The sequence below is a fragment of the Rhinolophus sinicus genome, chromosome 17, assembly GCF_057876585.1.
Source record: "Rhinolophus sinicus isolate RSI-liver-muscle chromosome 17, RSI-T2T, whole genome shotgun sequence".
Classification (NCBI taxonomy): Eukaryota; Metazoa; Chordata; class Mammalia; order Chiroptera; family Rhinolophidae; genus Rhinolophus; species Rhinolophus sinicus.
In genome coordinates, this window is record NC_142517.1 from 108,274,818 (window position 1) to 108,301,709 (window position 26,892).

The following is a 26,892-nucleotide window of genomic DNA, read 5'->3' on the forward strand; positions in this document are numbered from 1 at the left end:
GTTCAGACGCCCCACTAGGACAGGTGGTTCCAGGAATTTACTCCTTTAGCTGTGGTGCAGGGCTTAACGAACCACTCCCTGAACTGTTGGCTCCCAGAGTACATCCCTTTAGATAAAATTCAGTTGTCAGGAAGCTACCGCTGTGTCTGTCAGTTCCATAGCTCCTGTGTGCCTGCTCCATCTGTCCCGGCACAAACGATGCCTTGCGCCTCACTTCTCAGCATCTACAAAGCTGCTGAATATTGAGGTCTCCTCTACACACACCCCACAGCCCCAGTACCTCTACTGTCATGAAGATTTTACCACACTTCTACCTTCCAAACCTTTTATGGAGGCACCTAACTGACAAAATCTAAGTCATATCCAGAAACCTAGTTGCAGGAAATCTTGAGAGTTTAAGTTTTTCAGCTTTCCAACCTCTCCAGTATCAGAAGACAAACTAGGAATCAATATCAGGGCCAGTTCACCATAACCATCCCAAGGGTTTACTGAGTACTGTGCTCACATCGAGTGCCAATCAGCTCATTCTCCACAGCGACTGTTTTCTCCATTCATAAGCTTTAATCATGATCTTTCCACATCTCTTACTCATCTTAAAATCTGCCATCTGGCTTTCTTCTGCACCAATACACAGAAACTTCCTTACAAGATTACAAATAGACTCCTTATGGCTAAATTTAAAGAATAATTCTCTTTATATTACTTCATTTATCTACGGTATTTTAACCATGTTGCTCATTCTTTGTTTCTTGAACATTCTTTCCTTGACCTTCATGCAACCACACTCTTACTGCACCTTCTTAGTCTCTTTGTTACCCTGTTTCCCTGAAAATAAGACCTAGCTGGACCATCAGCTCTATGCGTCTTTTGGAGCAAAAATTAATATAAGACCCAGTATTATATTACATTATATTATGTTATTATATTATACCCAGTCTTATAGTAAAATAAGACCAGGTCTTATATTAATTTTTGCTCCAAAAGACACATTAGAGCTACTTGTTGGCTAGGTCTTATTTTCGGGAAACATGATATTCTTTGCTTTTTCTTAAATATATTGATATTTCTTAAGTTTCTGTCCAAGGTGCTGAGTGATCTTATCCAATGACTTCAATTACTGTATCTGTACTCATGACTCTGAAATTTATCTTTCCGGTAGCTCTCTCTCTCTCCAGAGCTCCTGTATATTTAAATGCCTGCTAAACACCTCTGGGCTACCATAAATACATTTCAGATTTAACGTGTTCAGAACTGAACTCATCTTTGCCTCAAAACTGCCTTCCATTTCCTGTTTCAGTGAATTACAACACCATGCAAATAGCTGCTCAACCAAAAGTCCAAGAATGATTTGGACTTCTGCCTCTTCCTCATTCCTCACATCTGTGTCCTAGTTATCCAGTCTCTTAAATTTGTCCTATCTACTTACTTCTTTTCATCTTTACTGCTAGTATCTCAGCTTGGGCCACCAGAATTTTTGACCTAGATTACTTTAATAGTCTTACCTTGTGCCTGTCCCAAATGTTCTCAGCATCGTAGCCACAGTAAAGATTATGGCTATTTCATTTTCTGTCTCCTCATTAGAGTTTCTCTTTTGTTATATCCAAGAACTTGCCACATAGTAACATTAATCTTTTGTTCAATCAAAGATATAGAGGAGAAAAGGAAAGAATGGCTTTCATTGGAGAGATTACGAATGAATTGATACCTTCAGAGTTTTTGTTTTATTGAAGAGGTTGGTGAGAGTGGGGTTAAATTTGAAGAAAAGTTTGTTGATCACAGAAATAGAGTTCCACAGGGAGCAGTGGATCGACCTAGTGACAAGGCTGCAGACAACGTACGTGAAGCAGAGCTTCCTCACTTGGACGCCACGTGGCATGCTGGTGTGCCAAAGTGAATTACGGGAGAAATCAGACAGTACTTAGGGCGCCTGTTTTCAAACCTACGCCCATCTGACTCTGAAACTTAGGTTCTTCCTAGTAAATCCTATTGCTGCAAAAAAGATGGTTTTACCAATTGATGCCATTAATGTCCATAGCTTTCATTTTGCATTTTTCTGAGGAAACCCAAAGATATATGTTACAATTTTATAATTTAATATTCTTAGAGATCATTTTAATATACTTGTTTGATGTTGTTAAGTGTATATATAATGAATGTTTAATGCTATACTTTTAGCTTGTTTCTAGAATCAATTTGCTGTGTTCTTGTGATAAGAAAGGAATTACTTTATGATATGTATTTGTAACGTTCTGTCAATTTTATGCTGTGATAATGCTCTATTTCTATAGTCCTTTTCTGAAAAAAACTCAATTCTTTAAATAAATAAAAACAAACAATTCTGAGGCTCATCTTTACCAATTATAATTATTTGAAAACTTATGTTTTGAACCTTTGCAACTTTTCTGGAAATTTAAAACTATCCTAAATAAAAAATGTATTAAAATACCATTTACAGAATATCTTAAAATGTAAAAAACAGAAAAAAATTGATGAATTAGTATTTTAGTTATAAAAACATCTAAATAACAGTTTACTTTATGTAAAGATCTCTACTTTTTTCCAGAAAGTTTAAGATATTCTTTCCCTTAACATTTAAGGTCAGCAAAGGAGGCAGAAGACAAAATAAAAAAAGCAATAGAAAAAGGAGAAATTCTTCCTACAGAGGCCAGATTTGATTCCAACTGTATTACACCAGGTAAATTCTGATAGTTTTAAAATGTAAATATTTTAAAATGTATTTTTCTTTTTTAGCCTCTATTTATTTTGTCCCTAGGATTCCATTTGCTTTATTTTTCCAGTTGTGTCTTCTCATGAGATGGTTTGGTCATCTTGGTCATAAGTGCTCCTATGAAGACCTGCTGTAGGGATTTACAGATGTTGATAAGAGGAGCCATAGACAGAACTCTCCTACATGCACAGAATACATCTGGGCTTCCAGATGGTCAACATAATCAGTTTCCAGATTAGTAATAATTTTTCCAGGTTAACAGTAATAATAATGATAGTTGCCTTTGTTGTTGTTGTTATGGGCAATCTGATTGAAATTGCATGCCTGAAAAAAAAAACTTCAGAATCCAGCAGAGAAAATAGAAAATTGAGGTTTATTAGAATGTTGTAACTCGGCCTTGTATGAAAGTATTTGAAGCAGGCGGCTGGTTGGCTCAATTGGTTAGAGCATGGTGCTCATAAAACCAAGGTTGCCGGTTCGATTCCCGCATGGCAATGAATGCTGTGCCTTCCACAACTATATTGAAAACAATGACGTGACTTGGAGCTAATGTGTCCTGGAAAAACACACTGTTCCCCAATAAAAAAATTTAAAAAAAATTATTTGAAGCATAGTCCTGTGGCAATAGTAGTATTCCCTGAATTTCCCTATGTGACATAAACTTCATTTTAGGGTAACCAGTGAAATTAGAAACAGTTGTGATATGTGCTAGGAAAAGGTACAACATTTACCTGCTTTTCTAGAGAAGCACGAGAGCTTTTGACCTTTGATCTTACACCTAGCTAACCCTGGGCACCCAGATCCAATTGCATGTTGTCACTGGGAACTCACTACTTTTATATCTCTCACAGATTAACTTTGTAAAACTTTTTATTTATAGGGACTGAATTCATGGCCAGGTTACATGAACATCTGAAGTATTTTGTAAATATGAAAATTTCTACAGACAAGTCGTGGCAAGGAGTTACCATCTACTTCTCAGGCCATGAGGTTATTATCGTTTTATTTAAAGAGGTTTCTTTAAATTTAGTATTCTGATGCATATCACATTAACATATATATATGTGTATATATTTTAAACATTGTATTTAGACTCCTGGAGAAGGAGAGCATAAAATCATGGAATTTATCAGATCTGAGAAAGCAAAACCAGATCATGATCCCAACACCAGACACTGTCTTTATGGTTTAGATGCTGATTTGGTAAGTGTAATATTTGTTGCTATTATAACCTTATGCTGTTGTAGTTAAATTTTTAAGAGAGTTAATTTTTTATAAGAAGATTTCTGGCTGTGGAAACAAATATTGGAGACGTAATAATGATTGCTACTTCTGCCATTTCCAAAACAATTGGAAAATGAGCTATTTTGCCATATGTTATGATCACTAGGTCTCTGTGATTACTGTTCACATCCTGACTGGCCCTAATACTATAAATGATCTGCCGAGGGTAAGGTAGAGGGCCCTTTTTACCCTCATGTTTAATACATGACTTTGAATACCACCTGATTTGATAACTCCATGATCGAAATAACTTCACTAGATTTGGTTTAATTTTTTTATTATGAAAAATTTCAAACATATACAAAAGTAATGAACCAACTCATGTCCTTCATACACCTTAAATAATTTTCACCTCTATCCCTAACCATCTGTCTCCTTTCTCCTACTTCTCGGAATTCTTGAAACATATCCCAGACATTGTGTCATTTAACCCATAAATATTTTATGTTTCTCTAAGGGAGAGTGTTATTTAAAAAACAAATAAACACAACTCTGTTATTCCACATAAAACGAAAATTAACAGTCACTGTTTAATATATAACCATTTAGTATTCTCATTTCCCTGAATGCTTCATAAATGTTTCAATTTGTTTTGTTTGAATCGGTACTGAAATAAAATAAACAATATACATTGCAATTGGTTGATATATCTTACTAGATTAACTTACTTTGGGTATTAGAATACCAAGTGAGAAGATTAACTGAAAATGCCCTTTTCCAGCTTTTTCTGAGTTTTTACATAATAGAGGTATCCTGGCCTCCAGAAGAGTCCTACTTTCTTCTACTGTGTTTCCCTGAAAATAAGACCTAGCCGAACAATCAGCTCTAATGCATCTTTTGGAGTAAAAATTGATATAAGACCCAGTAGTATATATTATATTAATATTATATTATACCTGATCTTATAGTAAAATAAGACCGGGTCTTGTATTAATTTTTGCTCCAAAAGACGCATTAGAGCTGGTTGTCCAGCTAGGTCTTATTTTCGGGGAAACATGGTATTGGATAAGCTGCTGCCTTTAATTTCTTACCCATTCACCCATGGCAGGTAGAAAGGTGTGAAAACCAAGAGATGGTTTTCTGGAATTTTTTGTTTGGGGGCAGAGTGATGGTTGTAAAAGTCATGTGAGTGTCTAAGGTAAACATTTTTTTTCTTAGCAAAGTGCATCCACTTAACCCCATTCATACCTATAAATGGATCCTCTTTTGATATCTGTATATTTACTGTGCCAATAAATTTCTTCCTTTTCCTTAAATAATCATATTCTTAATATAGAAATGATTTTTATTTGATTGCTTTGTGAACCTGATACTATAAAATGAGAATAGAAACATTTCTTAATCATTTTTCAACAGATTATGCTTGGATTAACAAGTCACGAGGCACATTTCTCTCTTTTAAGAGAAGAGGTTCGGTTTGGTGGCAAAAAGACACAAAGGTAAATCATACTGCATATATGTTGAAGAAAAAACAGAAATGAAATTAAAAATAGTAATCCCTAAACAAATATATGATCTGTAAATATTTTCTTCCATTCTGTGGATTGCTCTTTCACTGTTGATAATATCATTTCATACACAAAATTTTTAATTGTGGTGAAGTCCGATCTATTTTTTCTTTTGTTTCCTGTAATTTTAGTGTAATGTTCATGAAATCATTGCCAAATCCAATGTCATAAAGCTTTTTCCCATTTTATTCTAAAAGTTTTATAGCTTTAGCTCTTATATTTAAGTTTTTGATCCATGTTGAGTTAATTTTTTTATATAGTATAAGGTAAGGGTCCAACTTCATTCTTTTGCACGTGGATATCCAGTTTTCCCACCATTTGTTGAAAATATTATCTTTTCTCTATTGAATGGTCTTGGCACCCTGGTTGAAAATTACTTGACCATATATGCAAGGGTTTATTTCTGGTCTCTGTAGTCTATTCTGTTGGTCTGTATGTCTGTCATTATGTAAGTTCCACAGTATTTCCATTATTGTAGCTTTATAGTATAATGTGTGATCAAGCAATATGGTGAGTGTTTAAATTAAAAAAAAATTATTGCAGTAAAAGACACATTGCCATTAACCCCCCTCAAAATACTCCCCCTTGCTTCAGACACACTTATCCCATTGTTCTTCCCACTTTCTGAAGCAATTCTGGAAGTCCTCTTTCCTGAGTGCCTTTAGTTGCTCTGTCGTGTCTGCCTCGATGTCCTAAATCATTTTGACTTTGGGAAAAAGCCAGGAGTCGCACAATGCCAGGTCCAGTGAATAAGGTGGATGAGGACACACTGTAATGTTTTTATTTGACAGAAATTACTGTACCAGAAGCAATGTGTGACATGGAGCGTTGTCATGATGGAGAATGATTTATGGCACACTTTAAAACACATCTTCTCGCTGCCATAGCTCACACCTGACTGACTGCACCAAACAAGTTGAAACTTGTCACATACTATTACTAAGTTTCGTCGCGCCACTTCCTGTATTAAAGATCCTGCCTTTCCATTGGCTAGCACTTGGCAGCAGCATTCATTATATTTTGTGATCACAACAGAAAAGCTCCGTGTCACACATTGCTTCTGGTATGGCAATTTCTGTCAAATAAAAACATGGTGTGTCCTCATCCATCTTACTGCATCTGGCACCGTGCGAATTCTGGCTCTTCTCCAAAGTCAATATGATAAAGGAAATTTATCAAACACCCTGAGCAAACATCATACTCAATGGTGAAAGAATGAAAGCTTTCTAAGATTGTGAACAAGACAAGGATGCCCACTGTCACTTCAACTATTCAACATTATACCAGAAGTCCTAACCAGGGCACTTAAACAAGATGACAAATAAAAAGCATCTAAATTGCGCTTCCAGTCAGGATGGTGGAGTAGGTAAACACTGTAATTGCCTCCTCTAATAACTGCATTAAAATCACAACTAAACTACAGAACAACCATTGTCGAGAATCACCTGAAGTGCAGCTAAACAGAAGTCCTACAACTAAGGATATAAAGAAGAAGCCACCTCGAGACTGGTTAGAGGGGCAGAGACCCGGAATGGGTTGGTCCCACACTCATATGTGGCAAGTGAGAATAGGGAGAGATAACTTGGCTGCTGAGGTCCTGTCTAAGAAGTGAAGGGTCTTAGCCCCAGACCAGGTTCTCCAGCCCAGGGTTCCAGTGCCAGGAAGAGAAGTCCCTAGAACTTCTGGCTGCGAAAACCAGTGAAGATTGTGGCTGAGTGAGACGGAGGGCTGCAGGAACCTCAGGTGGTCCTCTTAAAGTATGGAATTACTTGCTGGTGGGCTCACTCACTCTGTGCTGCAGCAGTGGAAAAAGAGCTCAAAAGGCACCTGGGTCATACAGGGAGAAAATGAATAGTCTGGCTTCAGAGTGAGGGCTGGAGGAACAGCTTTCTCCCAGACAGAAATGCTGGCAGAGGCCATTGTTCCTTTGTTGAGCCCTCTCAGCACCCAGTCTGCACATGCAAGTGGGCACCGTGTCTGAGTCTCCATTTACTTAACTATCCCCACTTCACCCTGCCCTAATGATTCCGAGACCCCACCCCACCCCACCCAACTTGCTGGCTCACCTGCAAACCACTTCCTGTGGCTTTTCCATACAAACGGCCTGTCTTGGGTCATGCTGTGGTCTTTCCTAAAATCTCTCAAAGATTCACAAAACCCAAACAAGCAGCATCTGGCCTTTGGTGTGCCCCTTACCTCTTGCTCAGCAGCTCCAAGCCTAGAACTAGCAGCAGCTGCCCTAATTTCACTGCTTAGCCTCTCCCAAGCACCTCTAAGCCCAGCACAAGTGGCAACCATCTGCAGATCACTTTGTAGCTCATACCAAGTGGCCTGGGGTGGGGCACAAGCAGTAGCTGACCTTAGCCTGCACCAGAGCACCTCCCAAGAGGCCCCAGAACCAGTGGCCAATTTCAGACCACACCAGAGCTCCACCCAACCACCTCTATAAACAACACACCCACAGGCAGACAAAACAGGCACCAGAGCCTGCTAAAGTGAATCCAGATCTTTAGGTCAGTCCCTGCACAACAGCTCCTCCACTGTAGTCAAAGTCAGTCCTCACAACCAATCAGCCTGACGGTCAATCCCTCCCATTAACATGCAAACAGCAACCACGGCTCAATTACAACAGGAAGACATACATGACCCACACAACAGACAAACCTGGAGCACCTGGCTCAGGTGATGAGGGAGACCGTGCCACTGGGCCTCAGGACACTAACAACATAAAGTAACAACATAAAGTCACTCTACTAAGACTGGAAGACTTAGCAGCCCTACTTACTACATAGAAACAAACACAGGGAGGCAGCCAAAATGGGGAGACAAATAAACATGTCTCAAATGAAAGAACAGAACAAAGCTCCAGAAAATGAACTAAAAACAAAATGGAGACAAGCAATCTCCTGGATGCAGAGTTCCAAATACTGGTTATAAAGATGCTCAATGATCTCAGGGAGAACTTCAACAAAGACATAGGAAACATAAAAATGGAGATAGAAAACATAAAAAAGAATCAGTCAGAAATAAAGACTAGAATAACTGAAATGAAGAATACATTAGAGGGAATCAACAGTAGATCAGAAGATGCAGAGGACTGAATCAGTGATTTAGGAGATAAGGTAGTAAACATCCAAACAGAACAACAAAAAGAAAAGAGAATCCAAAAAAAATTAGAGTAGTTTAAGGGGCATCTGGGACAACATCAAGTATACCAACATTCACATAATAGCCGTACCAGTACGAGAAGAGAGAGAGAACAAGAGATTGAGAAACTATTTGAAGAAATAATGACAGAAAACTTCCCTACCCTGGTGAAGGAAATAGACATACAAGTCCAGGAAGCAAGAGAGTCCAAACAAGATGAACTCAAAGAGGTCCACACCAAGATATGTTATAATTAAAATACCAAAGCTTAAAGACAAAGAGAATCTTAAAAGCAGCAAGAGAAAAGCAGTTAATTACCTACAAGGGAGCTCCCATAAGACTATAAGCTGATTTCTCAACAGAAACTTTGCAGGCCAGAAGGGATTGGCATGAAATATTCAGAGTGGATAAGTGATGACCTACAACCAAGACTACTCTACCCAGCAAAGCTATCGTTTAGAATTAAAAGACAGATAAAGAGCTTCTCAGATAAGAACCAAACCAGTATTACAAGAAATGTTAAAGGGACTTCTTTAAGAAGAAGAAGAAAAAAAATAAAAAATATGAATAACTAAATGGCAATAACTGCATATCTATCAACAATTACTTTAAATGTAAATGGATTAGATGCTCCAATCAAAAGACATAGGGTGGCTAAAAGATAAGAAAACAAAAATCCTTATTCATGCTGCCTAAAAGAGACTCACTTCAGATCAAAAGACACAGAGACTGAAAGTGCTGGAAAAAGATATTTCAGGAAAATGGAAACAACAAAACACATGGGGTAGCAATACTTACACGAGATAAAACAGACTTTAAAACAAAGGCTATAACAAGAGACAAAGAAGGACCCCATAATCCCACTTCTGGGTATTTATCCAAGGAAACCCAATACACTACTTTAGAGGGACATGTGCATCTATTTGTTCATGATAGCATTGTTTACAATAACCAAGGTATGGAGGCAGCCTGGGTGCCCATCAATGGAAGAATGGATCAGGAAGAGGTGGTATATATATATACAATGGAATATTATTCAGTCATAAAAAGAAAGAACTCTTGCCATCTGCAACAACAGGGATGGATCTATAAGGTACTGTGTTGACTGGAGTAAGTCAGACAGAGAAAGACAAATGACATGTGATTTCACTTATCTGTGGAATCCAAAGAACAAAATAAACAGAAACAAGCTCAGAGATACAGAGAACACACTGATGATTGCCAGATGGGAGGAGGGTTGGTGGGATGGTTGAATAAGGGAAAGGGATTAAAAAGTACAAATTGGTAGTTACAAAATAGTCATGGGGATGTGAAGTATAGCATAAGGAATGTAGTCAATAATATTGTAATATGTATGGTGTCAGGTGGGTACTAGACTTATGGGGAGGATCACTTCATTAGTTACATAAATGTCTAATCATTATATTGTATACCTAAAACTGATATAATATCAGTCAACTGTCAACTGTAATTGAAAAATAAAAAAAATTATTTTAAAGAAAAAGCACCCAAATTGGGAAAGAAGTATAAGTATCTCTATTTACAGATGGCATAATTCCATATATATATAATTCCACAGAATCTACAATAAAGCTACTAAAGCTAAAAAAATGAATTCAGCATAGCCGCAGATGAACACACAAAAATCAATTGTGTTTTATACACTAGCAACAAAGAACCTAAAGATAAAATTAAGAAACAATTCTATTTATAATACCACCCAAAAGAATAAAACACTTAGCAATAAACTTGACCAAGGAGGCAAAAGAAAATAAAAAATAGGCATGAAACCAAACTCATATATAGAGAGAACAGATTGATGGTTCCCAGGGGTGGAGGGCTGAGGGTCAGTAAAATGGGTGAAGGTGGTCAAAAGGTACGAATTCCAGTTATAAGTTAAGTAAGTCCTGGGGATGTAATGAACAGCATGGTGACTATACAATTTTTTTAGTTTTTAAATAAAAGGGGAAAAAAAGGTGGCAAAAGACTTGTACATTAAAATTATAAAACGCTGCTGAAAGAATTAAAGAAGACATCCCGTGTTAATGGATTGGAAGACTTAATTTCAAAATGTAAATACTATACAAAGGAATCTGTCATCTCTATCAAAATCCCAAGCATTTTTTTTTTTTTTAATTAAATTTATTGGGGTGACAATTGTTAGTAAAATTACATAGATTTCAGGTGTACAATTCTGTATTACATCATCTATAAATCCCATTGTATGTTCATCACCCAGAGTCAGTTCTTCCATCACCATATATTCGATCCCCTTACCCTCACCTCCCCCCCCACCCCACCCCCACCCCCCTACCCTCTGGCAACCACTAAACTATTGTCCGTGTCTATGAGTTTCTGTTTCTCATTTGTTTGTCTTGTTCTTTTGTTGTTTTTGGTTTATATACCACATATCAGTGAAATCACATGGTTCTCTGCTTTTTCTGTCTGACTTGTTTCGCTCAGCATTACTCTCTCAAGATCCATCCATGTTGTCACAAATGTTCCTATATCATCTTTTCTCACTGCCGAATAGTATTCCATTGTGTATATGTACCACAACTTCTTTATCCATTCATCTATCGAAGGACATTTTGGTTGTTTCCATGTCTTGGCCACCATAAACAAAGCTGCAATGAACATTGGAGCACACGTGTCTTTATCTCTAAATGTTTTCAGATTTTTTGGGTAGATACCCAGGAGAGGGATTGCTGGGTCATACGGCAATTCTATTCGTAATTCTTTGAGGAACCTCCACACTGCCTTCCATAACGGCTGCACCAGTCTGCATTCCCACCAACAGTGTATGAGTGTTCCTTTTTCTCCACAACCTCTCCAACATTTGTTACTATTTGTCTTGTTGATGATAGCCATTCTGACTGGGGTGAGGTGATATCTCATTGTGGTTTTGATTTGCATTTCTCTGATGATTAGTGATGTTGAGCATTTTTTCATATGTCTATTTGCCATTTGTATGTCCTCTTTGGAGAAATGTCTCTTCAAGTCCTCTGCCCATTTTTCAATTGGGTTGTTTGTTTTTTTGTTGTTGAGTTGCACGAGTTCCTTGTATATTCTGGATACTAGCCCCTTATCGGAGGCACTGTTAGCAAAAATCTTCTCCCATTCAGTTGGTGGCCTCTTTATTTTGTCAATGGTTTCTTTTGCTGTGCAGAAGCTTTTAAGTTTCATATAGTCCCATTCGTTTATTTTAGCTTTTACTTCCATTGCCTTTGGAGTCAAGTTCATAAAATGCTCTTTGAACCCAAGGTCCATAAGTTTAGTACCTATGTTTTCTTCTATGCAGTTTATTGTGTCAGGTCTTATGCTTAAGTCTTTGATCCATTTTGAATTGACTTTGGTACATGGCGACAAATAGCAGTCCAGTTTCATTCTTTTGCACGTGGCTATCCAATTCTCCCAGCACCATTTATTGAAGAGGCTGTCTTTGCTCCATTGTATGTTTTTAGCTTCTTTGTCAAAAATTATCTGTCCATATTTATGTGGTTTTATTTCTGGGTTCTCAATTCTATTCCATTGGTCTATGTGTCTGTTTTTCTGCCAATACCATGCTGTTTTGATTATTGTGGCCCTGTAGTACAGGCCAAAGTCAGGAAGTGTGATACCTCCATTATAGTTCTTTTTTCTTAAGATTGCTTTGGCTATTCGGGGTCTTTTGTGGTTCCAAACAAATCTGATGATTTTTTGTTCTATTTCTTTAAAATATGCCATTGGGATTTTGATGGGGATTGCATTGAATCTGTATATTGCTTTGGGTAATATGGCCATTTTAACTATGTTGATTCTTCCAATCCATGAGCATGGAATGTCTTTCCATTTCTTTGTGTCTTCTTCAATTTCTTTCAAAAATGTCTTATAGTTTTCAGCATATAGGTCTTTCACATCCTTGGTTAAGTTTATTCCTAGGTATTTTATTCTTTTTGCTGCAATTGCAAAAGGAATTGTTTTTTGTATTTCTTTTTCTGAGATTTCATTGTTAGTATATAGGAAGGCAATGGACTTTTGTGCGTTGATTTTGTAGCCGGCAACTTTACTGTATTCGTTGATTGTTTCTAGTAGCTTTTTGGTGGAGTCTTTAGGGTTTTCTATATATAGCATCATGTCATCTGCAAAGAGTGATAATTTAACTTCTTCATTCCCAATTTGGATGCCTTTTATTTCTTTCTCTTGCCTGATTGCTCTGGCAAGGACTTCCAACACTATGTTGAAAAGCAGAGGTGATAGGGGACATCCCTGTCGTGTTCCTGAACGTAGAGCAAAGGGCTTCAGTTTTTCTCCATTAATTATGAGATTAGCAGAGGGCTTGTCATATATGGCGTTTATTATGTTAAGGTATTTTCCTTCTATACCTATTTTATTAAGTGTTTTAATCATAAATGGATGTTGTATCTTGTCAAATGCTTTTTCTGCATCAATTGATATAATCATATGATTTTTGTCCTTTATTTTGTTTATGTGATGTATCACATTGATGGATTTGCGGATGTTGAACCATCCTTGTGCCCCGGGGATGAACCCCACTTGGTCGTGATGAATAATCTTTTTAATGCATTGTTGTATTCGATTTGCTAGAATTTTATTTAGGATTTTTGCATCGGTATTCATTAGAGATATTGGTCTGTAGTTCTCTTTTTTTGTGCTGTCCTTACCAGGTTTTGGTATCAGGGTAATGTTGGCCTCATAAAATGAGTTAGGAAGTACTGTCTCTTCTTCAATTTTTTGGAAGAGTTTGTGCAGAATTGGTATTAGATCCTCTTTGAAGGTTTGGTAGAATTCACTAGTGAAGCCATCTGGTCCCGGACTTTTGCTTTTGGGAAGGTTTTGGATGACTGATTCAATTTCGTTCCTGGTGATCGGTCTGTTTAGATTTTCCAGTTCTTCATGGTTCAGCCTTGGAAGGCTATATGTTTCTAAGAACTTGTCCATTTCTTCTAGGTTGTTGAATTTGGTGGCATATAGTCCTTCATAGTATTCTTGGATGATCCTTTGTATTTCTGTGGTGTCCGTGATAACTTCCCCTTTTATGTTTCTGATTTTGTTAATCAGTGTCTTCTCTCTTTTTTTCTTAGTAAGTCTAGCCAAGGGTTTGTCAATTTTGTTAATCTTTTCAAAGAACCAGCTCTTTGTCACATTAATTTTTTCTATTGTCTTTTTGTTCTCTATTTCATTTAGTTCTGCTCTAATTTTTGTTATTTCCTTTCTTCTGCTGACCTTGGGTGTCACTTGTTCTTCTTTTTCTAGTTCTTTAAGGTGTAACATGAGGTTATTTATTTGGGAGTTTTCTTGTTTCTTGAGATAGGCCTGTAATGAGATAAATTTCCCTCTTAAAACTGCTTTCGCTGCATCCCAGAAATTTTGGTAGGATGTATTTTCATTGTCATTTGTTTCTATGTATCTTTTGATCTCTTCTCTAATTTCTTCTTTGACCCAGTCCTTCTTTAAAAGTATGTTGTTTAATCTCCATGTATTTGTGTTTTTTCCCGCTTTCTTTTTACAGTTGATATCCAATTTCAAAGCCTTGTGATCAGAGAATATGCATGGTATGATTTCAATCTTCTTAAATTTGTTGAGACTGATTTTATGTCCCAATATATGATCTATCCTTGAGAATGTTCCGTGTACACCAGAAAAGAATGTATAGTCTGATGTTTTAGGATGAAGTGCTCTATAAATGTCAATTATGTCCATTTCATCTAATGTGTCATTTAGGGCTACTATTTCGTTATTTATTTTCTGTTTGGATGATCTATCCATAGCTGTCAATGATGTATTTAAGTCCCCTAGTATAATTGTGTTTTGGTCAATTTCTCCCTTTAGTTCTGTTAGTAGTTGCTTGGTGTATTTCGGTGCTCCCTGATTGGGGGCATAAATATTGATGACTGTTATGTCTTCTTGTTGTACAGTCCCCTTCACCATTATGAAATGTCCATCTTTATCTCTTGTTATCTTTTTCACCTTGAAGTCTGTTTCATCTGATATCATTATGGCTACACCTGATTTTCTCTGGGTACCATTTGCTTGGAGTGTCAATTTCCACCCTTTCACTTTGAGTCTGTGCTTGTCCTTGTAGCTGAGATGTGTCTCTTGGAGACAGCATATGGTTGGGTTTAGTTTTTTGATCCAATCTGCTACTCTGTGCCTTTTTATTGGTGAGTTCAGTCCATTTACATTTAGGGTGATTATTGATATGTGAGGATTTCCTGTCATTCTATCTTTAGTTTTCTGTTAAGGCTGTGTCTCCATTGTTTCTTTGCCTTTTTGTTGTTGTCTATTATTTCTGTGTGGTGGTATTCTATGATGTTTCCCTCTGTTTCTTCTCTTATTTCAGTATATATTTCAGTTCTGGATTTTTTTTGAGTGGTTACCCTTAAGTTTATGTAAAAGAAAGTTTGATATTTAGAGTATTCCATTATCTTCAGCACGCTTACTCTCTCCATTCCCATATTCCGGTTCAGGCCTTTACTCTCCCCCTTTTTGAGTTTTGGTTGCCACAAATTGTCCCTGTTGATGGTGGTCGAATAGCCTCCTTTAGTATTTCTTGTAGTGCAGGTCGTGTATTAGAAAATTCCCTCAGCTTCTGTATGTCTGGAAAGGTCTTTATTCCTCCTTCATATCTAAAGGATATCTTTGCTGGATATATTATTCTTGGCTCATGATTTCTCTCTTTCAATAGTTTGAATATTTGGTTCCACTCCCTCCTGGCTTGTAGAGTTTCTGCTGAAAAATCTGATGATAATCTAATGGGCTTTCCTTTGTAAGTTACTGTCTTCTTTTCCCTGGCTGCCTTGAGGATTCTTTCTTTGTCGTTGATTTTAGACAGCTTCAATACAATGTGCCTTGGAGAAGGTCTGTTGGGATTGAGGTAACTAGGTGTTCTATTTGCTTCTTGGATTCGAGGGTCCAGTTCTGTCCACAAATTTGGGAAGTTCTCATCGACAATTTGTTTGAATATATTCTCTGTTCCCTTCTCTCTTTCTTCTCCTTCTGGTATGCCCATTATTCTTATATTGCTCTTTCTGATGGAGTCAGAAAGTTCTTGTAGAGTTCTTTCATTTCTTTTAAGTCTCAAGTCTCTTTCTTCTTCTCTCTGTGTCATTTCCAGGTTTCTATCTTCGATGTCACTGACTCTTTCCTCCATCTGGTCAACTCTACTACCTAAGCTGGTTATTTCATTCTTAATTTCTTCTATTGAGTTCTTAATCTCCAGAAATTCTATTTGGTTCTTTTTTAAGATTTCAATCTCTTTCGTAAAATGCTCATGCTGTTCTTTGATTGAGTTTCTGAGTTCCTTTAACTGCCTATCTGTGTTTTCTTGTATCTCGTTGAGTTTTTTCAGAACTGCAATCTTGAATTCTCTGTCATTTAAGTCACATATTTCTGTATCTTTAAGTGCCTTCTCTGGAGATTTTTCACTTTCTTTCTGAGTTATCTTGTTGCCTTGGTTATTCATGGCGATTACTGGTTTACTATTTCTCTTCCTAGACATCTACAGGAGTGGCTTCTGCAACAGGTTGATAGAAAGCGGTCTTTCTTTTGTTTGCCAGTACTTGTTGGTAGAATGTTTTATTATTTCTCCAACTGCAACTTATTTTCCTTCTCCCACACAGTAGTGCTATGTTTTCTCTGCACTATTCCAACTTCTCACACAATGGGGGGATTCCCTGGGAGACGGGCTTCTCCTCTGTTAATAGTTCGTCTAGGTCACAGGGCGCAGTGTCCCGGTGGGTATGCGGAGAGCTTTTGATGTTCCAAAGCTCTTCCAGCTCCTGATTCAGAGACCGTAGGTTTCAGCAGTTCTGTTTACTCCTGCAGGGATCCGCCCAGATAGGTGGGGTCAGGGGCGGGGTGAGTTGTGAGAGGTGGCCCAGAGCAATGGCGGCAACCACCACCACAGCCCGTCCTGCTTCCACAGCTCTCTCCCCTTTGCTGGAACTAGTTGGGCTGTGAAATTGTGTTTGCAGTCCACAGTTCTCAAAACAGCAAATTTTCTGTTGTTTTGATCTGACACTGCTACTGTTTCGCTTTTAGCACCGGGCAGGTGGGGGCGGGGCGAGCTCTGGGAGGGGAGGGAGGGGGCGGCCAGTCTCAGTGCCTAAGGCTCCGTTCTCTGCTCGGCAGTGCGGGCTTAAACCACCGTTTTCAGCCTTTTTCCCTCAGTCTTTTCTCCGAGGTCTCTGCCGTGAGCGTTGGGTTCAGCCGTGTTATATGCTGTCCCCTCAGCCCTGTGGAGCCCTGGCGGAGCCCTAGCAGTCCGAGTTCTTCCCTCTCCCGCAGCTGCGGTGGTTCCAGGAAGCAGCGAGCTCGGCACACTGAGCTAGGTCTGCGTCCTGCGCCCGCGCGGCTCCGTCTCCGCGCACTTCTCCGTTTCCTCCTCCCTCCACTCGCGCGAATCTCCCACCTGTAGGTGATTTCAGTCGGTAGTGGGCCTCTTCATGTTGCCTGTGTGCTGTGCAGGGAGTCCTTTGTGGAGTTTTTGTTGTTCGATTCGTTGTAAATTCCAGGGGAGCTTTACAGAGGCTCACCTCACGCCGCCATTTTTCCCTTTTTTTTCAAAAAATAAAAATCTATCCTAAAAATAGTTAATCTCAGGAGACCCTTAATAGCCAAATAATCTTGAAAAAGAAGAACAACGTTGGAGGTCCCGCCCTTCCTGACTTCAAAACTTATGAGATACGATCAAATAACACAGTGAATGTTTAAATAAAAAAAAAATTATTACAATAAAGGACACATTGCCATTAATCCCCTTCAAAATACTCCTCCTCACTTTGAGTACACTTATCCCATTGTTCTTGCCACTTTCTGAAGCAGTTCTGGAAGTCCTCTTTCATGAGTATCTTTAGTTGCGCTGTTGTGGCCAATTTCAAAATGTAAATACTATACAAAGGAATCTGTCATCTCTATCAAAATCCCAAGGATTTGGAAAAAAAAAAATGCTTGGGATTTTGATAGAGATGACAGATTCCTTTGTATAGTATTTACATTTTGAAATTAAGTCTTCCAATCCATTAACACGGGATGTCTTCTTTAATTCTTTCAGCAGCGTTTTATAATTTTAATGTACAAGTCTTTTGCCACCTTTTTTTCCCCTTTTATTTAAAAACTAAAAAAATTGTATAGTCACCATGCTGTTCATTACATCCCCAGGACTTACTTAACTTATAACTGGAATTCGTACCTTTTGACCACCTTCACCCATTTTACTGACCCTCTGCCCTCCACCCCTGGGAACCATCAATCTGTTCTCTCTATATATGAGTTTGGTTTCATGCCTATTTTTTATTTTCTTTTGCCTCCTTGGTCAAGTTTATTGCTAAGTGTTTTATTCTTTTGGGTGGTATTATAAATAGAATTGTTTCTTAATTTTATCTTTAGGTTCTTTGTTGCTAGTGTATAAAACACAATTGATTTTTGTGTGTTCATCTGCGGCTATGCTGAATTCATTTTTTTAGCTTTAGTAGCTTTATTGTAGATTCTGTGGAATTATATATATATGGAATTATGCCATCTGTAAATAGAGATACTTATACTTCTTTCCCAATTTGGGTGCTTTTTCTTTAAAATAATTTTTTTTATTTTTCAATTACAGTTGACAGTTGACTGATATTATATCAGTTTTAGGTATACAATATAATGATTAGACATTTATGTAACTAATGAAGTGATCCTCCCCATAAGTCTAGTACCCACCTGACACCATACATATTACAATATTATTGACTACATTCCTTATGCTATACTTCACATCCCCATGACTATTTTGTAACTACCAATTTGTACTTTTTAATCCCTTTCCCTTATTCAACCATCCCACCAACCCTCCTCCCATCTGGCAATCATCAGTGTGTTCTCTGTATCTCTGAGCTTGTTTCTGTTTATTTTGTTCTTTGGATTCCACAGATAAGTGAAATCACATGTCATTTGTCTTTCTCTGTCTGACTTACTCCAGTCAACACAGTACCTTATAGATCCATCCCTGTTGTTGCAGATGGCAAGAGTTCTTTCTTTTTATGACTGAATAATATTCCATTGTATATATATATACCACCTCTTCCTGATCCATTCTTCCATTGATGGGCACCCAGGCTGCCTCCATACCTTGGTTATTGTAAACAATGCTATCATGAACAAATAGATGCACATGTCCCTCTAAAGTAGTGTATTGGGTTTCCTTGGATAAATACCCAGAAGTGGGATTATGGGGTCCTTCTTTGTCTCTTGTTATAGCCTTTGTTTTAAAGTCTGTTTTATCTCGTGTAAGTATTGCTACCCCATGTGTTTTGTTGTTTCCATTTTCCTGAAATATCTTTTTCCAGCACTTTCAGTCTCTGTGTCTTTTGATCTGAAGTGAGTCTCTTTTAGGCAGCATGAATAAGGATTTTTGTTTTCTTATCTTTTAGCCACCCTATGTCTTTTGATTGGAGCATCTAATCCATTTACATTTAAAGTAATTGTTGATAGATATGCAGTTATTGCCATTTAGTTATTCATATTTTTTATTTTTTTTCTTCTTCTTCTTAAAGAAGTCCCTTTAACATTTCTTGTAATACTGGTTTGGTTTTTATCTGAGAAGCTCTTTATCTGTCTTTTAATTCTAAACGATAGCTTTGCTGGGTAGAGTAGTCTTGGTTGTAGGTCATCACTTATCCACTCTGAATATTTCATGCCAATCCCTTCTGGCCTGCAAAGTTTCTGTTGAGAAATCAGCTTATAGTCTTATGGGAGCTCCCTTGTAGGTAATTAACTGCTTTTCTCTTGCTGCTTTTAAGATTCTCTTTGTCTTTAAGCTTTGGTATTTTAATTATAACATATCTTGGTGTGGACCTCTTTGAGTTCATCTTGTTTGGACTCTCTTGCTTCCTGGACTTGTATGTCTATTTCCTTCACCAGGGTAGGGAAGTTTTCTGTCATTATTTCTTCAAATAGTTTCTCAATCTCTTGTTCTCTCTCTCTTCTCGTACTGGTACGGCTATTATGTGAATGTTGGTATACTTGATGTTGTCCCAGATGCCCCTTAAACTACTCTAATTTTTTTTGGATTCTCTTTTCTTTTTGTTGTTCTGTTTGGATGTTTACTACCTTATCTCCTAAATCACTGATTCAGTCCTCTGCATCTTCTGATCTACTGTTGATTCCCTCTAATGTATTCTTCATTTCAGTTATTCTAGTCTTTATTTCTGACTGATTCTTTTTTATGTTTTCTATCTCCATTTTTATGTTTCCTATGTCTTTGTTGAAGTTCTCCCTGAGATCATTGAGCATCTTTATAACCAGTATTTGGAACTCTGCATCCAGGAGATTGCTTGTCTCCATTTTGTTTTTAGTTCATTTTCTGGAGCTTTGTTCTGTTCTTTCATTTGAGACATGTTTATTTGTCTCCCCATTTTGGCTGCCTCCCTGTGTTTGTTTCTATGTAGTAAGTAGGGCTGCTAAGTCTTCCAGTCTTAGTAGAGTGACTTTATGTTGTTACTTTATGTTGTTAGTGTCCTGAGGCCCAGTGGCACGGTCTCCCTCATCACCTGAGCCAGGTGCTCCAGGTTTGTCTGTTGTGTGGGTCATGTATGTCTTCCTGTTGTAATTGAGCCGTGGTTGCTGTTTGCATGTTAATGGGAGGGATTGACCGTCAGGCTGATTGGTTGTGAGGACTGACTTTGACTACAGTGGAGGAGCTGTTGTGCAGGGACTGACCTAAAGATCTGGATTCACTTTAGCAGGCTCTGGTGCCTGTTTTGTCTGCCTGTGGGTGTGTTGTTTATAGAGGTGGTTGGGTGGAGCTCTGGTGTGGTCTGAAATTGGCCACTGGTTCTGGGGCCTCTTGGGAGGTGCTCTGGTGCAGGCTAAGGTCAGCTACTGCTTGTGCCCCACCCCAGGCCACTTGGTATGAGCTACAAAGTGATCTGCAGATGGTTGCCACTTGTGCTGGGCTTAGAGGTGCTTGGGAGAGGCTAAGCAGTGAAATTAGGGCAGCTGCTGCTAGTTCTAGGCTTGGAGCTGCTGAGCAAGAGGTAAGGGGCACACCAAAGGCCAGATGCTGCTTGTTTGGGTTTTGTGAATCTTTGAGAGATTTTAGGAAAGACCACAGCATGACCCAAGACAGGCCGTTTGTATGGAAAAGCCACAGGAAGTGGTTTGCAGGTGAGCCAGCAAGTTGGGTGGGGTGGGGTGGGGTCTCGGAATCATTAGGGCAGGGTGAAGTGGGGATAGTTAAGTAAATGGAGACTCAGACACGGTGCCCACTTGCATGTGCAGACTGGGTGCTGAGAGGGCTCAACAAAGGAACAATGGCCTCTGCCAGCATTTCTGTCTGGGAGAAAGCTGTTCCTCCAGCCCTCACTCTGAAGCCAGACTATTCATTTTCTCCCTGTATGACCCAGGTGCCTTTTGAGCTCTTTTTCCACTGCTGCAGCACAGAGTGAGTGAGCCCACCAGCAAGTAATTCCATACTTTAAGAGGACCACCTGAGGTTCCTGCAGCCCTCCGTCTCACTCAGCCACAATCTTCACTGGTTTTCGCAGCCAGAAGTTCTAGGGACTTCTCTTCCTGGCACTGGAACCCTGGGCTGGAGAACCTGGTCTGGGGCTAAGACCCTTCACTTCTTAGACAGGACCTCAGCAGCCAAGTTATCTCTCCCTATTCTCACTTGCCACATATGAGTGTGGGACCAACCCATTCCGGGTCTCTGCCCCTCTAACCAGTCTCGAGGTGGCTTCTTCTTTATATCCTTAGTTGTAGGACTTCTGTTTAGCTGCACTTCAGGTGATTCTCGACAATGGTTGTTCTGTAGTTTAGTTGTGATTTTAATGCAGTTATTAGAGGAGGCAATTACAGTGTTTACCTACTCCACCATCCTGACTGGAAGCGCAATTTAGATGCTTTTTATTTGTCATCTTGTTTAAGTGCCCTGGTTAGGACTTCTGGTATAATGTTGAATAGTTGAAGTGACAGTGGGCATCCTTGTCTTGTTCACAATCTTAGAAAGCTTTCATTCTTTCACCATTGAGTATGATGTTTGCTCAGGGTGTTTGATAAATTTCCTTTATCATATTAAGGAGATCCCCTCTATTCCTACTTTGCTCAATGTTTTTATCATGAAACGGTGTTGAATTTTAACATGCTTTTCCTGCTAAATAATTGTGTGATGTTTTTTCCTTTATTTACTAATTTGGTGTATTACACCAATTTTTTTTTCCTTATGTTGAACCATCCTTGCATTCCTGGGATAAATCCCACTTGCTCATGTTGTATAATCCTTTGAATATGCTATTGTTAGCTTACATTCTTACTTGTAGTTAAACTTGGAGTACAGGCTAACAGCCAGAAATATAGATCCCTCTACCATGCCAGGGAAAGATAAGAGGAATTAGTGATAGTACCTCCGCGTTGAAATCTTGGACTATACTGCAGTAGATATAAAAGTGTAGACTCAGTTATCGCTATGCTTTCTGCTGGTGGACAACCTTAAATTGGGCCAGATCCCACTGGTTTCTTATATCTGTCATGTATTACTCAGGGTTTTTTACTTCTGAGAATCCTTCCACAGAAAGCATGATGGAAACCAATTATTTTTAAATTTATGATATGTGAATTATAATTGCAGTTATATTTTTATTTTTATATTACCCTGCAGCTTTCATATAAATTACATGCCTTGATTACAAGAATTAATTATTTCCTAATGATAAGTTTTATTTTAAGCTTTGCTACAGTTTTAAACTTAAACCATAAAAATATAATTAACTCTGTGTTGATCATCTGACTAATTACAGGGTATGTGCACCAGAAGAAACCACATTTCACCTCCTACACTTATCTTTAATGAGAGAGTATATCGACTATGAGTTTTCAGTATTAAAAGTGAGTATTAATACGGCTGTGGACCAAAGATGTATATGCAGAAATTTCCATAGGCCTTGACTTTTTCCTCCATTTTACTGCAGGACAAGATCACATTTAAATATGATATTGAAAGGATAATAGATGATTGGATTTTGATGGGATTTCTTGTTGGCAATGATTTTATCCCTCATCTACCTCATTTACACATTAACCATGATGCACTGCCTCTTCTTTATGGAACATATATTACCATCCTGCCAGAACTTGGGGGTAAGAAGAGTTTAATATTCATTTGAGGCTACTTTAACTTATCAGTCAACTAACTCTAAAAATGGCACTCAGTTTATTAGATTATTGAATGCACAACTAAAGTAGGAAAAAACTGGTGGCTTCTTTTGGACTAAGGCAGAAGCTCTGAGGTTAGTTTTCAATAATTCACAAGCAAAGAAAATGACCAGAGTTATACAGTCTCATTTACTGACAGCTAAATAATCTTTGCCTTTAATTGTTTAAAAAAGTCAGTAGAAGTTGTTAGTTTCATTTAGCTCCTTTCATATTTAAGCATAGAAAGTTAATTTTTCTGAATGGGTAGTTATTATAGTATTTGATATGAAGGAAATTTTTTTCAATTAAAATAGGAAATTGACAAACAGTGGTGATGCTCAGTAACACAACAGAGTAGGAGGATATTAGTCCTTTTCTTTTCAAGGTAACATATCAAAGGAATGATCCTAATAGATTCTAGAACATATTTAATTTAATTAATTGTTACCAGATGTTGGAAATGTGGGAGGATTATTATTATTATGTGAACCTGGAGTTTCTTATATTTTGCTTCAGTTTTTACTTATTGTATGTTATAGTAAGATCAAGTTCATAGAAACTAGGGCCAGTTATATAGTCCAACACTGAGTGTTTTTCTTTGATTAGTAGAATGTCAACATTCAACTTTTTTTCCCCCCGCTTCTTCCGCCTCCCACCCCCCAACCCCCCAACTCCGGTTCAAGCCGTTGTTTCTCAGTTTCGTTGTGTAGGACACAGCTCCCTGGCCCATGCTGGTATTATGAGCCTTGCGCTCCTGCCGGCTGAGGCAGTTGGTTACCGGTCGTTGGTTGGCTGCTCACAGTAGCTCACGGCAGCTCTCGCAGATTGCCGGCCACTCTTGCTGACTGCCAGCCACTCATGCCGGCTGCTGGCCACGCACTCTGGCCACCGGCTGCTCACACGTCACACAATAGCCCATGGCAGCACACAGCAGCCCACGGCCGCTCATGCTGGCCACCAGCCGCTCCTGGCAGCACAGCAGCTCACGCCAATCTCTGGCTGCTCTCAGCAGCCCAGCTCTAGGGAGAACCATTGTTCACAATCTTAGTTGTAGAGGACGCAGCTCACTGGCCCATGTGGGATTCGAACAGGCGACCTCGGCGGCATTAGGAGCTCAGCGCTCCAACCACCTGAGCCACTGGTCGGCCTTCAACATTTTATAAAAAGAATTTTGTAGAATTGTTTAGAAAAAATAATGTCAGCTTTTAGTACAAATGGAGATTTTGTTCTTTTAGGTTATATTAATGAAAGTGGGCATCTCAACTTACCTCGATTTGAGAAATACCTTGTGAAGTTATCAAATGTAAGTAACCAAAAGTTTGTGTTTTCCTGTCCCAGAGTAGCTATAAATGGTCAGTAACCAATTAAATAATACCAGAAGAAAGTTTTTTGTAATTCTAATCCTATTGGTCATTCTGTATAAATAACTTCACCTAAATTTTTATTTTTATTTGCTTTTTATTTTTAATTTTCAGAGTAGTAGATGAGGTTCCCATATGCCTAAAAAGAGTTACATTCTCTGACTGACTTCCTGTGCCCCAGAAGTAGTCCCTGTTAAAAGTTTGGTTTGTGTTCTTCTAGACATACTTAAATTATTTTTAAATGAATTTAAACTTTTCTGTACAGTTTGATCGGGAGCACTTCAGTGAAGTTTTTGTGGACCTAAAGTGGTTTGAAAGCAAAGTTGGTAACAAGTACCTCAATGAAGCAGCAGGTGTTGCAGCAGAAGAGGCCAAGAACTACAGGGAAAAGAAAAAATCAAAGGTATCCATTTTTTTAGGTGTCCTTTCATTTTTTTTAGCTGTAAAGACAAAACTTATATTCCCGTTTCTCATTTTCTTTCTTATGATTTTGTGGCTGCCTCATTTCATTTTCATTTCTTCTTCTTCTCTATGGACATTTAAAAAGTTGTTTTGGTTTCTTTTTCTCTATTAGAGCCTATCATTTAAATCTAATCTTTAACAATCAATTTCTTATTTTTACCCTGAAGAAGAACATTGTGGTGTTTTTGCTCTTCCATTCTTTTAATAAGCGTAGAAAACATTTCTAAATATGAGTCCAGGAAATTAGTTATCTTTTAATAATATGAATATTTATAGCATTTAATGTTATGAGACATTAACTAGAAAAAGATCAGTGATTTTTCTCTAGAAATAAGTTGTTTATAAAACCATATATATGTATGTTTATATATTTGTATATAAAACCGTGTATATATATATATACACACACACACACACACATATATAGCAATGATAAGCCAGGTTAAGAGTGATTAATAGCATCATATCTAGTAAATGTTAAGAGCTCAATAAATGAATAATAGAATCAGTTAGAATATGCTAGTACCCTGTAAAAACATCTCTAATAAACTCTAAAGAATGTCTTATGTGTGTTACCTTGGAAAGTTAACCTCTTCTGAAATTTTCTTCAGCTTATCTGTAATTATTGGATTCTGATGAAATCCATGAGTTTCCTGTACTGGTTCTATTTAGGACTCTTACTCCAGGAAGGGCGACTATCTTGATTTTCTCTAGTAAGCTCATTTTAATTGCTTAGCTTTTTCTCAGTGGAACTTAGCAGCAATCAGCATTCCACTTTTAAGAAAACAACCTCTGCAACTTTTTGGGAACCTGTACTCACAGAACTTACATTTCAGTAATTCCTGGCTCTGCCCACCTCAGCTCAGTCTTTAAGCTTCACCAGCCTTCCAGGCATATATGGTTAACATGAGAGACACTGGTAAATCAGAGGAGCTGGACGAATAGCCCAGACACAGGAAGTTGGCAGAGGCCCTAGTTTGGATGATGAAAAGGAAGTGATGGGGGTAAAGCAGTGGGAAGAACTCATGAGAGTCACTAGGCTGAAAACAGAGGAGAGAAGATGAAATCACAAGGGAGAACATCATGGGCAGTAGGAAGGATGGATGAAATCGAAGACCTATAGAAGAGGAAATGAGTTACATGGAAGAACAATTTAGAAGTGGAGAGTAGATAGCAGAGTCATAGGAATGATGGGGTCCAGAGTTACAGAAAATACGTAATATTTGTAATCATTGGATTCCATCATAAACAAATATGCTAACAGCAGCCCAGAATTCAATACAGATCATTACAAAAGGAATTGATGTTGATTGTGTCCTTTTCTTTAAGTAAATGAAATATTCTTGAAGTGTTGTTTCTTGGAACAGGTATATAATTAAATATAATTCGCTTTTATATTGATGAGAATTACTTATTACCTGTTTTTGAGACGCCTGAATATTAAGTTCTATATATAAAGATTTATAGCTTTAGAAAAAAAGTGATATAAAACCAAAGACGTTTACGCATATTTGAGGATTATTTTTAAAGTAAACTTTTACAGTGTGTCACTTAAGGATCATTCACTTATTTTTGGTATTTTTAACATCTCCATTAAATGTCTTACTTTGAAATGTATCTTGCCATTAATTTTATATTGATTTGTAATTTTTATAGAGCCAGGAAAACTCCATATATTGGACTGCATTAGATAAAAATGTACAAGTGGTAACTTCTAAGGGTGAGTACAAACTATGTATTTTAATATGGTGTTTTTTGGGTAGAATAGTTCTAATTCAATAACATTGGATGGAACATATTTCTATGATAGCTTATAAGCATCTGCTTTGATATGTATTTATTAAAGCTTTAGGTGGAAAAACAGAATATTCATAATTGTCAGCCACTGTCTTTCTGATTTCATTTTTCTAGACAATTTAGAAGATGAAACTGAAGATGATGACCTATTTGAAACCGAGTTTAGACAATATAAGAGAACATATTACATGACGAAGATGGGAGTTGACGTAGTGTCTGAGTATGTTTTTGCCAATGCTTATACTTTAAAGTAGAAAAAAATTCGATTTTGCAGTTTTCATAAAATAGCATAATTTTGATAGTTAAGGTGGTGGGAAAAAAGGATTTTTTTTGGTTTCATAAATTATTCTAGATCTTTGAACTATCCTGGTTTTAGAGAAGTCAATATTAGCTGACATATTTTCAATTCCCATGATAAAAATTGCCAAAT

At 37.8% G+C, this 26,892-nt stretch overlaps 1 protein-coding gene across 3 annotated transcripts in view; it reads left to right on the plus strand.

Annotated features, from left to right (window-relative positions):
• Positions 1 to 26,892, plus strand: part of XRN1 (5'-3' exoribonuclease 1) — a 168,813-nt gene that overhangs the window by 11,965 nt on the left and 129,956 nt on the right. For all 3 annotated transcript variants that reach the window (XM_019753579.3, XM_019753581.3, XM_019753580.3), the window contains exons 3-12: positions 2,598 to 2,695; positions 3,609 to 3,718; positions 3,821 to 3,931; positions 5,369 to 5,451; positions 22,449 to 22,536; positions 22,620 to 22,788; positions 24,078 to 24,145; positions 24,469 to 24,606; positions 26,322 to 26,385; positions 26,577 to 26,682. In XM_019753579.3, coding sequence (XP_019609138.3) covers positions 2,598 to 2,695; positions 3,609 to 3,718; positions 3,821 to 3,931; positions 5,369 to 5,451; positions 22,449 to 22,536; positions 22,620 to 22,788; positions 24,078 to 24,145; positions 24,469 to 24,606; positions 26,322 to 26,385; positions 26,577 to 26,682 — 1,035 coding nt within the window. The remainder of the gene's footprint in view (positions 1 to 2,597; positions 2,696 to 3,608; positions 3,719 to 3,820; positions 3,932 to 5,368; positions 5,452 to 22,448; positions 22,537 to 22,619; positions 22,789 to 24,077; positions 24,146 to 24,468; positions 24,607 to 26,321; positions 26,386 to 26,576; positions 26,683 to 26,892) is intronic.